General features: G+C 42.3%; 1 protein-coding gene across 1 annotated transcript in view; it reads left to right on the top strand.

Moving 5' to 3' along the window:
- The window catches only part of LOC126335623 (odorant receptor Or2-like), a 120,755-nt gene extending 109,454 nt beyond the window's left edge, over positions 1 to 11,301 (top strand). The window contains exon 8 of the mRNA XM_049999077.1: positions 11,245 to 11,301. Within this exon, the coding sequence (XP_049855034.1) occupies positions 11,245 to 11,301 (57 nt within the window). The remainder of the gene's footprint in view (positions 1 to 11,244) is intronic.
- The last annotated feature ends 7,203 nt before the right edge of the window (positions 11,302 to 18,504 follow it).

Here is an 18,504-nt window from a genome sequence, read left to right as displayed (position 1 = left end):
AACAACATCCGTACGGCCCTTTGCCGTTACAGAGACATGATAGCATTAGCGCATGATCAGCGTCTCCCTGGCGCCTTGGCTTCACTGGACTTTAGCCAGGCTTTCGACCGTGTTGACCATTTCTATTTACGCACAGTTCTTCAGCATATGGGTTTTCTTGGCGGTATTGTCACAGTGGTTATGCGCCTGTTGAGTAGTGCAACCTCTAAAACCATGTACAATGGTCGCCTTACACTGTCCGTGGTCATCGCACGATCTGTACGACAAGGCTGCCCTCTTTCCACGATTTTGTTTGCTTTCGCCTTGGAACCCCTGCTACAGGGCATACGCCAACGTTTGGAAGGTATGGCTGTGCACGGCCACCGTTTTTGTTGTACAGCCTACGCAGAGGACATAGTACTATATCTAAGCAGTGAAGATGAAGTACGAGCAGCACTGACATGGGTGGCGACTTACGGCGAAGCGTCGGGGAGCTGCCTCAACGTGTCAAAATCCAAGGTCCTACTCATTGGTGCCACCATACGGTGTCTTGGACTTGATTTCACAGCAGACCTGCGTCGCTCAGCGACTATCAATGGTAGACGCTTGCTACAGACAATCAGAGCAAATCTCGCAGATCACCGGCTACGAGCTCTCGACGTTATCCAACGCGCGCAATACGTGAACATGTATCATGCTTCCCGTATACCACACGTGGCTCAAGTACTACCAGTCCCAAATCTCCTGGCGCGACGACTGTTGATGGCACTCGGCTCCTTCTTCAGCTCGGGGATGTTATTCAAGGTGCTGTATTAATCCCTTGCACTGCCACGAGATCGTGGCGGGGTGGGACTCATCCACGTGCCGACTCGTGTCAAGGCACGTCAGATCCCAACTAAAACTTTGGCACCGTTGCCCGCAGAGCCTTACTAGCCTCCTGCTTCACAACTTTGCACCGGCCTCCTTGTCCGCCACAGTACTGGTATCGACCATTCCAACCCCCTTTTATTACATCCAACAATTTTTCCTGGAGTTCAGTTATATCTACCGGTCCTTACCACTTCCACGTTTGTACCTCACGAAAACAGTCTCGGAATTGTTACAACAGTGCCGCCCGTCCAACCCCATCGAACGTAAGTATCCACAGTACGTGTGGCGACACATATGGAAGGCGATTCATGCGCGTTTTCTTGAATCAGACGTTTAATCAGCGTGGTACATCACCGTAAATGGCAAACAAGTTAACCGAGATCGTCTGCACCGCATCCATCTCGCCAATTCATCCCTCTGCACCCACTGTGGAGTGGATGACACGGATGACCACCGGTTCCACTGTGGCACAGCGTTCGACGTCTGGTCACTTGCGCGGCGAATTTTGGCGCTTCTTACTCGCCAGACACCGACTCAAATCGACGTCCACATGCTTTTGTACCCCGATAAGACTTTCTACCCCTCCACCAAAACTCACTCTGCGAATTGGATCTGTGGCCACACGATCCGCTATCTTTTTACTTCTGGCGACAAGTCTACGCTGGGATATTGGACTTATCTCAACGAACGACACTGCGTCCTGATACGCAACCCACGCTATAAACAATATTTTTCCAATTTCTTAAGAAGCACTTTCGATGACCCACCTAGTAGCTGGAACGTCCAAGCCCTGAGAAGCTGAAAACTGTATAAACCGAGCCGAACTGAATAGATCTGCTACCCAGAACCCACGTCTACGCCATGAGAAGACACGTTTGGACGAGTTGGCACGCTGTAGGCGGAGGCACTTCAGGAGCTCCTGAAAGAACTGGACTTTAACTACAAGTCGCACGACGACGTTACGTATTTTAAAAAAATTAAAAAAACTCTTCCTTATTTATTCCTCATAATTTGTTCTTAAAAAAAATTGAGTTTGGCTTTAAAAAAATTGTTACAAAAGATTGCTTCTGCGCCAACAAGACGAAGGAGACTCATTTTTGTTTACTGGAAGGAGAAACCGGATAATTGGAGTCTTTGTGTTTCTTTTTTTAAAAAAAAAAGAAAAAAAAGATGGTTAGGGCTCGGACTCTTACGCCAGAGGTCTCGGGATCGATTCCTCCTCTGGCACGTTTTTCCCCTTCTGTTTCATTTTCTTTTGTTATTCCACCAATTATTCAAAAAGTTTCTCAAACGTACATTATTTTTAAAGCATTATTTTATCTCAAGAACGTAAAGTTTTGCATTCACTGAAAAATATTCGTGCTCGTTGTTCTATTTCGTTTTATGGGGTTTCAAGGTTTAAACCTGGTTTTTGTAAGGGTCCCCTTGGGATTATAACGGTCATTTGCGCATAGGACTGTGCGCGAGCCGTGAGAAGTAAAGGACAGTTTGTTTTTCGATTTCGTCGTGAACAGACGTGCCTGTTTCAAATTTCAACGTGTTATTCCGATCCGAGGTTAAACATGTCAATTGAAGAAGTTGCTGGCTCATTTGGAATACGAGAAGAAATTCCTGACGAATCCACTCATAGTGATCTATCAAAATTACAGTTGAAGGACGCAGTGGTGTATTATGATATGCTGTTGATGGAAAATAATTTAATTTCATCGACATGTTCGGAAGAAATCTGTCGCGATGCTATGTTATTGGCCGGAGAACTTTATAATAATACACTGGAACGTTTGGGTGAAAAAATATTCGTAACTGAAGAGGAATTAATTCACGCTCATGAGGATTGCGAAGAATGTGAGGCGAACGCCGGCCGGTGTGGCCGTGCGGTTCTAGGCACTTCAGTCTGGAACCGCGTGACCGCTACGGTCGCAGATTCGAATCCTGCCTCGGGCATGGATGTGTGTGATGTCCTTAGGTTAGTTAGGTTTAAGTAGTTCTAAGTTCTAGGGGACTGATGTCCACAGATGTTAAGTCGCATAGTGCTCAGAGCCATTTGAACCATTTTTTGTGAGGAGAACGACGAAAAGTTCGAAGTGCCATAAAGTGATTCGTCTCCAGACGAATATGAAATGTCCCCGAAAAGATTTAAAAGTGACATGATTCCCATTGCCTACAAAGTCAAAGTCGTGAATATTGCTAAAGCTCACCCCACATGATCGTCGACGACATTGCAAAAAAATAAAAAAAAAATAATAATAATAAATAAAACGCCAATTGAAGAGAAAATAATATCTTTCACAATGGGGGAAACCAATTAAAAGTGGTGGCACGCGAATGATGGACAAATTTGAAGCGTTTGATTCGTGGACCTACGACCGTTTTGTGGAAGCAAAACAGCAATATCATCAAGTCACGACAAGAAATTTACAGCAATGGGCATTGGCTGCGGCTGTCCAATTCGTCGATTTCAAATTCAAGGCGTCTGATCGATGGGTCACGGCATTTAAACAGAAGCACAGAATTTCACAGCGCAAGATCACGAAACTGGTTTCGAAAAAATAAGCGGCGTCTATGGACGACATCCAGGCGTCTGCGAAGACCTTTCGTCGGCAGACGTGCCGTTTAATCCCTCAATACCATGACGATTATGTGATAAATACTGACCAAGCAGGCAAATACATATTTTCTGTGTACAACATGTTTTTACCGATGTAAAATATATCAATTCAAATTTAATTATAGAAAAAGATATTTACATACGCATTCGAATATTATTTAATATTAAAAATACTTTTGTTTCAGGATGCCAATATAAATCTATTTTCATTAGGACCATCACTGAAAAAGGGAGTTTTCGTGAAAAAGTCGGATTTGAGTAAAGTGACGCATTCGTAAACCACACAATATTCAATAACATTATCCGGAAAACTGCTCCCACGTGTCTTCATATGCTTACAAGAAGCGACCGGTCATTTCGGACCTTATATTCACAAATTAATAGATGGCTAGGCCAATACTTATACGAACGTCATCGTAACATCATCGAAGTCCAGAAATTTAACAACAGTTTTATACATGGTTTTTCGCCGGAAATGTTTAAAGCCTTACGTCGAGGAGAGTAAATATTTGCTTCCCATTGACTCTTGGGGAGATCAAACGAATCCGGAGATATATGATACAATTTATCAAGATAAAATATGCCAACTTGGTCTCTAAAAGTCGTACCTCCAAAATGCACTTCTTTGGTGCAACCTTGTCATGTTTACTTTTACAGGCAAGTTAAAAATTTCATAAAGCACTTGCCAAATTGCAGGGCATTGTTACAGGAGAAGAATTCCTGGGAAGATCGTATAAAAATTCATTCTACGATTCACCATCAATTATCGTCACTAATATTCCGAGACATGATTGAATATGCATGATTTGCCTCAAAATAATCAGAAACTTGAAACATTTTCGTAAATGTTAATGGGGCATGTTTTGTACAGATTTACTGCAAGCGCCCTGTGATTGTAAAAAATCCGCTTTTATATGTTGCTCAAGATATCGCAAAAATTATTGCTTTGTTTGTTTTTACGATAATAACCACTGCGTTCCTTGTTTAAAATTATTATATGTATAAAAATTGAATGTTTCCCATTCGACTTTGTTATTCTGATTAAAACCCAATGTTTCTCCTCATATACTGTACAATGAAAAATGCAAAACCCACCGCCATGAATTGTGTTGTTGGACAAAAGAAAATAATTTTTATTCAATAATGTAACTAACTTGTTAAAGATAATGTAGGTTTGGGAAACTTTCTGAATAACTGGTGGAATTACAAAAGAAAATGAAACAGAAGGGAAAAAAAGGTGCCGTAGGAGGAATCGAACCCGAGGCCTCTGGCGTAAAAGTCCGAGCCCTAACCATCTAGGCCAGCCGGCAGCTAAGCATTGTTTTAACATTTTATACTCATAAGGCACCTAAGAAACTTTGTATCGATTTTTCCCGGGATTTTCCGGGTAGTGCATCCTAATTTGTTTAACCACGTGAGGTGTTGGGGGTTCTCCTTAACCACACAAAATTTCGGACAAATTCCCGACCCCTACGGTCGTGCCGTCTCCTTATGAGACATTTAAGTCTATATCTATGATAATGATCCAAGCAGAGAATATTAATTAAATTTTATGTTGCGGCCGCGACTCGAACCAGAGTCTTCTTGCTTGGTGGGCAGGAATGCTAACTGTTACGCCACCACAGCACCATGATCGAGATGGCTGCACAAACTACCGAAGTTCAGTGCGCTCTCCAACAAAACCTTCAATTCACATCTCATATCGTCAGTTAATTTTCCCTTACGTTGTTACTACTGCCAGGGCTCTCCGGCGTTGGAATAGCACCCCAGCGTTGGACGTAATGGGAAAGTCCTGTACCAAATTTAATTATAAGATATATAAGATCACCTATGGTACAGGACTTTCCCATTTCTTTCAACGCTGGGGTGCTATTCCAACGCCGGAGAGACCTGGCAATAATGATTGTATAAGAGAAAATTAACTGAAGTTATGAATGGGAGTTTGTGTTGAGGAGGGCATTCAGCTTCGATAGTCTGTGCAGGAGTCTTCATCCCAGTGCTGTGGTGGTGTAAGGATTGGCGTTTCTGCCTACCAAGCAAGAACACCCGGGTTCGACTTATACCAGCATCACAAATTTTAATCCATATCTTTTGCTTCGATCATTATTGTTTTTAAATAGTAGTATGGACTGCTGTATCATCATGAGGTGTCTGTGATAGGAATTATTGAGTATCTATGAAATTTTGGGGGGTCTGGCACGCTAAATGTGTTCAATGCTCAAAGCAAAAATTTCACCTCAATTATTTTCACACTTTGTATGCACCTTTCTTTTGTTGTCTGCTATTTTTAGATGTAGATGAGTAACTGTTTGATTTGAGTTTGAAATCATCTCCTTGTCGATTAATGCATTTTGTTGTACACTGAAGTGATGGAGTTGAGCTACTGTAAAGTGAATAAGTTCTGTTTCCTTTTACTACATAAATAGCCGACAAAATACTTCATTATTAGTCTCGAACTTATAAAGATTTAACAGTCGCTCCCTGCGAGAGCAAAATATAGACATTTACTTTTTCAAATAGGTGACATGGCTCCTAAATTTTGTGTCTGTCCATCCTTCTGATTTGAAGGTTTGTGGAACTTCGGCCATTCATTTATGTTGTTAAATTATACGCCTGCAGTCGTCCTTTCGACGTTGTTTATTATACAGCAGCCAGTTTCGGAGACTGAGCCCACGATCTTCCGGCCAGTACTCATAAACAGTAATGAAAGCATCATCAACTAACCAATCATCCAGATTAAAAACAGCATAAGAGTCAAGGACAACACTATACAAGCAAATTTACAGTAATCATTAGATAAAAACAACAGATACATCCATTGTCATTTACAGTATACCATAACGAATTTCCACTCCAAACGTTGCACAGATGTACTATTTATTAATAAAGTTAATGGCTCTGAGCACTATGGGACTTAACATCTATGGTCATAAGTCCCCTATAACTTAGAACTACTTAAACCTAACTAACCTAAGGACATCACACAACACCCAGTCATCACGAGGCAGAGAAAATCCCTGACCCCGCCGGGAATCGAACCCGGTAACTGGGGCGTGTGAAGTGAGAACGCTACCGCACGACGACGAGCTGCGGACTAATAAAGTTATTAATTAAATATTCCATGATTAAAATCGGTGAGCTGGATGATACGCTAAACTGCAAAATCCTGAAGTAACCTCCTAATATTCGAAAACAACTGTAGAAAATGATAGATGTATAAAACGAACTAAAACATCAGAAGTAAGTAAACCAAACAAATATATATGTATGTGCAAGAAGTCCTTGCACAAGGACAGCATCAACGGCATCTGAGTGTCAATGTAAGTAAAGCTATTAAAATATATGTGTACATCATGTCAAAGCTATAAAATGCTGAGCTGCATACTGTATATGCATCTATGTCATACCATACACAGAATATGCAGAAACCAAGACAATGTTGAGCATGAACAACATATGTGCACCTATCTGCAAATAGCCTTTGCAAAGGACAGCCTCAACAAAATATGTCAGTACAGATAAAGGCAGGAAAACGACATCGAGCGAGGTGGCGCACTGGTTATTACACTAGACTTGCATTCCGGAGGACGATGGTTCAAACCCGCGTAAAAATTGTACAGGAAGGCCAAGAGATGAATACAACAAGCAGGTATAAATGGATGTAGATTGTGGAGATGAGAAGTGATGCACAGGACAGACCAGTGTGGAGAGTTGCAAGAGACAAATTTTACGTCTGAAGAAGAAAACTACAAAAACGTGAACAGGAAATAACGCATACCATACCGCGGAACAACTTTACAGTACGGCTGATGCAACGTTACTCTAAACAGTAGACGAATAACTTCTCTTTAACCTCTCTGATTGCTTTTTAACTTCACATTCTGTTACACTAGAGTATTATGAGTTCCCTTGAGGAACTGATATCAAAACGCCCAAAAAAGTGGATTGTGTCGTAATGAAAGAAATACCTGCGATGAAATACACTGTGATCCGGAAGCTACTCAGAACTTTATTTTTCTTTTATCGAGGTTATACTCACTAGTAGAATCGCTAAACAAACTGTTAAATAGCTGAAATTTACGAAAAATGCAGGCAGTATCTACAGTTATTTTAGGAGGAAATTAAATGGCACAAAAGGTGACCGTGATAATGCATACAAAACGAATCAGTCGACTTGATAACTATATTTTTACATCGGAATCGCACTTCCGCATCGTTCTTAGAACAAAATGTTCAACGAACAAAAGAATTCAGAAATAGCGCACTCAAAACGTTCAACGAACAAAAGAATTAAGAAATAGCGCACTAACCACATAAGCACCTACACTCCAATTAAAGGGTAACGGTTGTCCCTAAGAATCTGTTTCTAACAAAGTTTCTGGCGTACGCAACTGGAGCTCACAATAATCAGTTTGTTAAAAAATGCGTTCCATATGACTTTTGTAAGTTCCCGAAAGTTCTAAAAAATGTACCATGGCACAGGTATTCGCTGGAATTACTGCCGACATTTATGGAGAGTGGAGTTATACTCATGATGATGCAGCACGAATAACGTTTCGCGCAGCTCTCATAACCATTTGAAAATGCAGAATATGTCCTACTACAGACACGTTTCGGCACACTAGAGTGCAAAAGATGAACGCTGTTGCGTTAGTTTATCTGTCTCAAAGTACAGAAAACTGTGGAACATCGATATGGCACGTCTTTCACTTAAGGCAGGCAGTTGTTTTTGGGGAAGGGGACCAGACAGCGAGGTCATCGGCCTCATCGGCTTAGGGAGGGATGGGAAGGGAAGTCGGCCGTGCCCTTTGAAAGGAACCATCCCGGCATTTGCCTGGAGTGATTTAGGAAAATCACGGAAAACCTAAATCAGGAAGGCCGCACTTAAGGCACCTCACTTCCAAAAGCTGCATCATCACATGACGACGAATGCATTTTTTCACCCAAGATGTTAGTACATGGAGTACTTAATTTTTTATGTAAATTGCTTGTTAAACTAACGGGTGAAGTACTCAATTGGGCATTATATTTTGTTGCTGAATCACGTTTTTGATACATTTCTTCTAGCTTTCATTTTTGTTGACATATTACCCAGGTACACACGAAAATAAGTAAGGTGTTGAAAGTGGCCATTCAAGTGAAGCAGTAATGTCCAATAAAATAACATCTTACGTGGAAAAATGAATTTATTCAAGCACTAAACACAGGTTTAACTTTCTCATGTTGAGAAATCAGAAGGAGCGATCGGACTTGTCTGCCAAGATCGCGTGATGTGACAAAATTTTTGAAGATCTGAAGATGAAAGCACAGTCTGTCGAAACTGGTTGTAGTAAATAAAGAAATATTTATGTGACATGGCTTTAGAAAGTTTTTACTAAAACTGAACACTAATCTTCGGTGTATGATACAGTTTTATCTATGTACATCAAATTGTGTTTAATTGTGCAGGATGTAAAAAGAACTACGTACCAGTATAGAAAATTTCGTAATTTTTAATGTAGGTAAAAATAGACACTTTTTTGTGCAACAGTAATGTCACCGGTTCGGGCACTCTTTCCTGGCTATGGGTCGATGAAGCCTTTGACGCTAGGGATGTTCAGGGACGGTGTTCAGACTGTTAGGTGACGAACATTGTCTTAGAGATGTTGCTGAAAATATCCTAGGGTTACATGTATGTACAACTGGCGTCTGCGTGCCAATAATAGTCTAATACACTTTAAACAACGAGGTAATTCACAGATAGTGAATGTAGCTTCTGCCAAACGGCAGACAGCTGTTTTAGAGCGTGTTGGAGTGTCTTACATCAAATACTTCATGCCCCCCCCTTCACTCCCCCTCCCCCTCCCCCACACCCTTCACTCCACCCCCCACCGCCCCCCCCCCCCACACACACCCTCCGGTCCCCACTCAAAAATATCTGTAGAATGTGATGGCCACGATACTGGCCCAACCCTGTTTAACCAACAATTGGGCAACACATGTCTAAATGTTCTCTGACATCAACGACAGAGTGTTGTCATGCTGCAACCATAATCGTTACCTCACTTTAGTCTCCAACACACTAAAGTTAGAATTCTGGATACGGTAGTTTCCTCCATAAAGCGTGTTAAGCGGAATATAGTGGTGAACAATGGCGGACTGTGTAAGACAATCACTATCACGCAAATTTCATTTGTGTAATAATGTAAATGGGCGACATAGTCATAAACATCTCTAAAACAATATTCATCACACAGGTTTGATCACTAAAGAAGAAAAGGTGCACCTGTGACATTTTTCATTACAACTGAAAAGCCGGTCCAAAGTTGCAAATTTTCCTTTTTTACTAACTCGAGATCCACTTTCGGATCATCGTAACACAGTCAACCCTTGTATTTCCGAAGAAGTGAAAACCATGTCAAAAATGTGCAACGAACAGTTACAGAATATACACATTTATCTAAAGAACGACGTTGAACAATGTGAAATAAAATCGTCACAATTTCTGAACGGTTTGAGTTAGGAAGTTCAAACGGCATGGTTGGTCATGGGGCACGATGGGAATTAGTAGGAATTAGTATGCGCATGCATGGTTTGGTTTAGCGACGGGGCCACTTTCATTTGGATGCGTTCGTCAATAAACAAAATTGGCGCATTTGGGAGACTGAGAATCCGCATTTCGCGATTAAGAATGGCTCTGAGCACTATGGGACTTAACTACTGTGGTCATCAGTCCCCTAGAACTTAGGACTACTTAAACCTAACTAACTAAGGACATCACACACATTCATGCCCGAGGCAGGATTCGAACCTGGGACCGTAGCGGTCTCGCGGTTCCAGACTGGAGCGCCTAGAACCGCTCGGCCACTCCGGCTGGCCGCGATTAAGAAGTCAGTTCACCTCAACGGGTAATTGCGTGGTGCGTGAAGATTTTGGAAGATGATATCGTCCCCACTATCCTAGGGGTCCCTGATTTTTATAAGATGTGGTTCATGCAAGACGGAGAGCACTTTTGGGACCGCATTCTGCCTTTGGGGTTCCCAGAGGCCATTGACGTGAGCCTCGACTAGCCGCCATATTCTGCGGATCTGAGCACATGCAACTCCTCTTTGTGGGGCTGCATTAAAGGCAATGTGTACAGCAATAACCCCAAGACCGTTGCTGGGCTGAAAACAGTCCTTCAGGAGTTTACCGATATCATCGATGTTGCAACACCTCAGCGGGTCATGCAGAGTTTCGCTATACGTCTGTGCGACATCGTCTCCAGTGGTGGCAGCCGTATCCAAGATGCCACGACCTAAATCCGAATATCTGTAGTGACGTTTACAAGTTTAATAAAGTGTGTGCACCACGTAGTTTGTAAGTAATTTATGTACCTTTCATATAATTCAGTAATTGTCACCATGTATGTGCACTGTAAATGTTCGTTGCACATTTTTGGCATGGTTTTCACATCAGCGGAAACACCATTTTTGACTTTGTTACGATGATCTGAAATTGGGTCTTGGTCCGAAACAAGTCGTCAAGTGAATAAAAAAAAAAGTAAAATGTGCTATTTTGGACTGGTTTTTCGTTGTACTGAGGAACAGAAGTTGCTGACCAAGAATTCCTCCAGCATGCTGGAAGTTGGTGTGAAATTTTTGTTACATAAAAGAATGTCTCCGTTTATGTCCTCTAAACAATTAAAATTACTCTATACGTGTATAAAGTGAATGTTCTGTGTGCCAGCGTGAAATTGTATTGTAGTGGTGCAGACTTGTATTAAACTTGCTTCCGCTTGTGACTGGTGCCGTTATGTTGTGTTGCAGCTGGTGAAGGCTTCCTACTCGTACTACACGCTGCTGAGACAACTGGACGGCGACTGAGGCGTGCTGCCACGGATCTTCGACTGGAAGGAAGGAGCATCAGCGACCAAAATGCAAACAGAACACTCTTCACAAAGCACACTGATAATATGCATACCATAGGGTCCCGCTTATAGCCGACCTCTCTCATAATGAAAACTGATTCTAACACCTTCAACCAGCGTTCGCTACAAGTCGCAAAAGATGGCGAGACACGCAAGGCAACACTGTGACTTTCGTCGGCTGCTCTGACATCTAAGAGATAAATAACTAAAATAAAAATTACACTGTAGCGCTCCAGACTTTGACAAAACGTCTTGCACTGACATCTAGAGGTGTCCAGCTCATTAATGACAATGGTCAAACCATTTATTTTTCACATCAGTCTAACTTGAATATATTGTAACAAAATGTGAAACAATTTAAATTTATTCTATGTAAACATGCCACATCTCACTGCTTTGGTATAAGACTTGAACTAAGGACCCCTCGTTCTGCAGTTACTCACGCTAACCACGGGACCACGGCACTACGGAGTTGATATTATCCTTGATGCTGCATACCTTGCGCATGGACTACCCAGTTTGTATCTTTTGCTTATTTTTTTCATAGTTCCACACAACGTCTTCCTGTTTTCTCGATTGATCTGTGTTCAGTTTTTCAAGGCCTGTCCACTGTGCCAACTTATAACTAAATCTGATGTGGGTGCGGTGGGGAGGTTCCCTTGTAAGCCTTGAAAGACCATACTGTCAAGAAGGAGATCAAATGTTAGCTTCATCACTTCTGCTTTTAAGTGGGGTTACCTTCTTTACTACTTCACGTTCAGCCACTCTCCACTTTCATCCACTCAAAACAATTAACATCATACTTCACAACATGAGGGTTGTCCAAAAGAAAAGTTTCGAATCAAACTGTGGGTATAACGGAAGGCCTGAGCACAACTATCCTCCTGTTTCAGAGCCGAAGGATTCCCTGTTATAAGAATTCCGGTGTCTGTGACGAGAATGAGTCCTTCACTGTGCAGTTCGTTGTCCGAGTAGAAGTTCTTCCGTTTGAGATGATTTTTTAGGGGCCTCATCATTTGCATGTCGCAGGGTGACATGTCTGGGCTGTAGAGTAGATGTTGAAGCTGCTCCCACTTGGATTTGGCCTTTACACTTGGTGTGGCCTTGGTAACGAGTTACCGTTGAATAGATCTTCTGTGAGCAACCCAGGCAGTTTGCCCTTGATGGACTTGGACTTGCACAGGTTACAAAGTATATCACAGTACACGTAACTGTTAATGGCTTTTGAGTGCTCGAGGACGTCGAAACATGCGGTGAGCATCACATTGCCTGCTGAGGGCACAACTTTGGAATTTTTAAGGGGTGGTGACTACACGTACGCATAACCACCGCCAACACTACACACGCATCCCTAGATGCCTCGCTATCTCTAAGCGGCAAGAGCAGATCTTAACCACTGACGCTGTTACGACGTTTCGTACCGTTTCGTTTGAACGCTTCTTATGTAATAGTTCATGGTTATTCAGCAACATTGTTTAGGCAGATAACAACCTTTGTAGAACAAATTACGTAAGTCAAACTTACAATCACATTAGCTGCTCTTATCCTGAAGGCAACAATGCTATTGCTGGAATAATCTTTAGCCATAGAATACTAAGGGCACTGATGTCATTCAGTTCCAGCCATGAGCAATGTTCATTTAATTTACTTGCAGCTTTCATAGTATCAGTTTTCACGTTACATGGTAACTTTCCTAACGATATTCAAATATCAGTTTGTATGCATACTGAGTTGTAGAATGATAAGTATGGAATAAAATTACTACATATGAAATACTCTGAAGCACAAACTTAATTTATTTATTGAATATATCTTATTAGGAATGCTGATAGTGAAAACTAAGTCGCGTTCTTTCTTAAAGGGGATTTCAACTAGGTCCATAATCTTAATTAGCCCATTTCTATATATACTGACAGTTTACGAGATGCACATCTTGCTAAAAAATTATTTTAGAAGAGCAGGCCGGCCGCGGTGGTCTCGCGGTTCTAGGCGTCCAGTCCGGAACCGTGCGACTGCTACGGTCGCAGGTTCGAATCCTGCCTCGGGCATGGATGTGTGTGATGTCCTTAGGTTAGTTAGGTTTAAGTAGTTCTAAGTTCTAGGGGACTGCTGACCACAGCAGTTGAGTCCCATAGTGCTCAGAGCCATTTTTTTAGAGGAGCAGTGTTCTGACCATGCTGATGGATAACTCTTGTTTTTTTTTTTGTTTTTTTTACCGACTCTGTGACAATTCTGCTAATACTATACTTTGTTTAGTGTCTAGAACTTACAATCAAGGAACAATAAAAGGATTTCTCTGAAACTTGGAATGCCATTCCTAGAATACAGCGTTGGTTCATTTGTAATTTTTTTTTATTTTATACAACACTAATTAAATGAAACACATGTTAAATGTATTGTGAAACTACTTACGTTTCTCATCATTCATTTTCTTTGTATATTTCACGTTTCGTGCTTAGGGCATAACTGAGAGATGAGTTGTACAAAATTGTAAATTTTTGTTCCTCATATTGGTCAACAGAAATGTTTTATGTGTTCTATAAAGATGAAAGCAAACGGAATAAGAAAAAGGTAGTGAAAGCCACCCAACCGACGCTGGTAGTTCTTCCAGACCTGACGAAACAGTATTTCAATAACACGAAGAATCAACTTTCCTTCAAGACTGTATTGCAATAGAGATTTGCAATTTTTTGACCACTATCTCTATCTCATGACAGTTAATGTCATAATTCTTGAGGTTAAATGGTTTAAAGTACTTGGACATTTATATTTGAAATATTATCACTTTGTAACCACAGTGAAGCCCAAATCCGAAAGCGGGATCGTCAATGAAGTACAGCACTTAGCAGTAAAAACACGTTTATTGCTGGAATCAACGTACAACGTACTGAAACCCTCGAACAAAAATGTTGCTTTTTATGCGAACGTCGAATATGGCAGAATAAGCAAGTGTTACAAAATTAAAAAAACTTAGAACTTTCCACAAGTCGTAAGTACTAAAAAAAAATTATTGCTGGTGTTGTTTGAATCAGCGATCCACATCCCTTCAGCCAACGATGCTATCAGTTACTCCACAAGGCATGCAGCGCGGCTGGTGATACTGGACTCCTTCTGGAGAAACAGCGACCCACAACTTCAGTGATTCTCACTGGAGCCGATTATATCGCCGTCCATATATATTTTGTCTGAGATCCTCCGTAAGCCAGAGCCGGAGAATCCTCGCATTCTGTGTGCATTGTTACATCCTTTTTAATATGACGAGCATCGAAGGAAACCCTCTCATCGAAGCCTCTCGACCTGGGGTCCGTCTTCCGTTTCCTTGTACAAGAAGCTCCCATCGTCTATCTTGGACTCTGAAAGGTAGCAGGGATCATATGGAGTACATTGACAACAACTCAGTCCTTTTATCTTATTGACGAGGATCCTAATCCTCGGCATCATATACGACACCCCACAAGCAACAAGGGATACTAAACAGCCAAAAGTAAAGTATTAGTAGCTTTTTCGATAATCCAGCTTTCTGCACAGGTATAAATATTGGTACCACGTCTCCAGCACTGTATATCACTGGCTGGCGCTTGGGTTAGTAACGCTGTTGGTCCTTTACCTGGGTGCCCAGTGTCCATACGTGACCCAGCTGCTTTCTTCTTCAGTCCCAATGATGAGGTACCTCAAGTATTCATCCTGAGTAATGTCCGGCTGAAATGGGAATAAGGCATCCATAGCCGTTTCGGGCTCGCGATGGTGGAGCAAAAAGAACGGCGTGAAACCACTAGTGTCTTGGTTTGCTGTGTTATATGAGATAACCTCATGCTTTATTCGTTCTTATGTCTCTCTAGCCCAGATTTCTGCAGAAATGTGTCATCCAACTCCTGGTAAGAGTGACGCATTGTGATAATTCTGCGGATATTTTACGTTCCCAATAGTTCTAAATGACTACAGACAAAATCAAGATGGCGTTGGCAAAACCTTCAAAAATATGGGATACGAATTAATGGTATACAGTGCTTTGGCATCGGGGGTGTTGCTTCCTCTGACGTCCACGACCACTGAAGTTTCCTAAGCAATAAATGAATGTTTTAACAATGCTCTTTTCATAATGAAAGGTCGGAGCACAACCAATCCGTCTGCTTTCCAGTCCATCGTTAGCCAGCTGAGGGTGTTAAGCTACTGGCTTCCTTACCGCTGATAACCCAGTTCTATCACCCACTGTAGAGGCAAACCACTCCCAGCCTCTACAGATTTTACGTCTCCTCCTCCTCTAATTTTTAAACAGTGTACCTGCAGAAATTAGCAGAAATGTATTGCAGAACTTAGGGAGCGTTTCTCCTCTCTCAATCGTGCTGCCAAGGCTGTATTTCAATCAAAGTTTAACGCGACATGAAGATACAAAGTTGCTAGGACGGTATTTGTGTTTGGTCGAACTTACAGAAAATTATAGTCAACTTACTTAAAGGACGAGTGGATAACATTTAGCTGAGACCTGAAAAATGGAAACCAATTGAGGCTAAAGCTGAATCACATTATAAACCGTGGTTAGATAAATATGTACCTAGAGAATAACAGCAGTCGACAAATATTCTTTTAAGTCCGATAGCATCTTGATACTCCAAAAACCCACTCAACGTCACCGTGCCCTTTGACTGTTAGATCTGTTTCTCAAAAGTATGGAATCCATCCGTATCCACTGCTGTCGCCTCGTGATACTCTGAAATTTGAGCCCGAAGGCCATCACATGTCTTCTGATTCCCGGTTCTTCACAGAGAGATAATCTGCCACATGGTTCTTCGTGTTTAAGAGTCGTTTGACCAAACTTGTATGATGAGCGCCACCCAAGCACTGCAGCAAGTCGGGATGGACGCAGCGTTGTTCTCCTTCAAGCGCAGAAAGCGCATGACGGCGTGATACTACGCTTTATCAGTGGGCTGTAGCACGTTATTTCGGATCTTCTTCCAGAGCGCTATTGTACTGTAGAGTGGCGATACCAGTGTGCACGAGGGCTGCAGACATGTACCTTCACACAAACAAAATAACAATCCCTCGTAGGCAGCCGTTCTCACTTGGTTAGTACACGAATGGAACAGTGCAACATATAGGAAATAATGGTACGATGTACCCTCCACCATACACTTTACAGTCGCAAGAAGAGTATACATACTGACCAGAGGAAAAATGTTCCCTTCAGAGCACAAAAAAGGCTAATATGTTTCTCTTTATCAAAAGACACTGACTGAAAAGTAGGGCACCATCTGCCCACCCACGTGCGACACTCGCGCTGTTTTTAACACACAGTTCACTGCCCTAAGGGAATGGACGATCTACTGAGTATAGGACATGGATTGAGAGCAGATCGAAGAAAGTAATGAGAAATAGCACAAGTGGAAACAATGACAAACTTAACATCAGGATTGACGGTCACGAAGTAGATGAAGGCAACGAATTCTGCTGCCTATAGGCAAAATAACCAATGACGGACAGAGTAAGGACATCAGAACCAGTCTATAACTGCCTGTATAGGCATTCCTGGCCAAGAGAACTCGAGTAGTATCAAACATAGGCTTTAATTTGAGGAAGAAATTTACGAGAATGTACACTATATGATCAAAAGTGTCTGCACACCTGGCTAAAACTAACTTACAAGTTCGTGGCACCCTCCATCGGTAATACTGGAATTCAGTATGCTGTTGGCCCACCGTCAGTCTTGATGAGCTTCCACTGTCGGAGGCATACGTTCAGTCAGGTGCTGGAAGGTTTCCTCGGTAATGGCAGCCAATTCTTCACGGTGTACTGCACTGAGGAGGCGCATCGGTGTCGGTCGGTGAGGTGTTCAGGTCAGGACTCTGTGCAGGCCAGTACTTTACAGGGATGTTATTGTCGTGTAACCACCCCGCCAAAGGCTGTGCATTATGAACAGGTGCTCGAGCATGTTGAAAGATGCATATTCGAACTACTCTTCAACAGTGGAAAGCAAAAAGATGCTTAAGACATGAGTGTAGGCCTTTGCTGTTATAGTGCCACGCAAAACAACACCGCTTCGGAATTTTGCTTTGGCATTACACACGCTGGTAGATGACATTCACCGGGCATTCGCCATACCCACACCTGCTATCGGATCGCCGTGATTCGTCATTCCACACAACGTTTTTCCACTGTTCATTCGTCCAATGTTTACGCTCCTTCCACCAAGCGAGCCGTCTTTTGGCATTTACCGGCGTGATGTGTGGCTTATGAGCAGCCGCTCGACCATGAAATACAAGTTTTCTCACCTCCCGCCCAGCTGTCATAGTACTTGCAGTAGATCGCGATGCAGTTTGGAATTCCTGTGTGATGGTCTGGATAGATGTGTGCCTGTTACACATTACGACTCTCTTCAATTGTCGACGGTCTCTGTCAGTCAACAGGCGAGTTCGGTCTGTACGCTTTTGTGCTGCACTTGTCTCTTCACGTTTCCACTTCACTATCGCATCGCAAACAGTGGACCTAGGGATGTTTAAAGAGTGTGGAAATCTCGCGTACAGACGTATGACAAGTGATACGCGATCGCCTGATCACGTTCGAAGTCCGTGAATTCCTCGGAGCGCCCCATTCTGCTCTCTCACCATGCCTAACGACTACTGGTGTCGCTGATACGGAGTACCTGGCAGAAGGCGGCGACAAAATGCACCTAATATTAGAGACATATGTTTGTGGGGTGTTTGGATACTTTTGATCACATAGTGTACGTCTGGAGTACAGCATTGTATGATAGTGATACATAGACTGTGGAAACAGCGAATAGAAGCATTTGAGATGTGGCGCTGCAGACGAATTTTGAAAATTAGGTGGACTGATATAGCAAGGAATGAGGAGGTTCCGCTCAAAATCGGAGAGGAAAGGAATATATGAAAAACATTGACAAGGAGAAGGGGCAGGATGATAAGACACCTGTTAAGACATCAGGGAATGACCTCCATGGTACTATAGGGAGCGGTAGAGGGCAAAAACTGTAGAGGAAGGCAGAGACTGGAACACATCCAGCAAATAGCTGAGGACGTATGTTGCAAGTGCCACTTTGAAATGATGAAATTGACTTAGCAGAGGAATTTTTGGCGAATCTCATCAAACCAGTCAGAAGACTAATGAGTAAAAAGAAAAGGTGTAACTCGCTCACACCCACTAA

Source organism: Schistocerca gregaria, chromosome 2, assembly GCF_023897955.1.
Source record: "Schistocerca gregaria isolate iqSchGreg1 chromosome 2, iqSchGreg1.2, whole genome shotgun sequence".
NCBI lineage: Eukaryota > Metazoa > Arthropoda > Insecta > Orthoptera > Acrididae > Schistocerca > Schistocerca gregaria.
The sequence above is the reverse complement of the archived record's forward strand: the minus strand, read 5'-3'. Positions and strand labels throughout refer to the sequence as shown.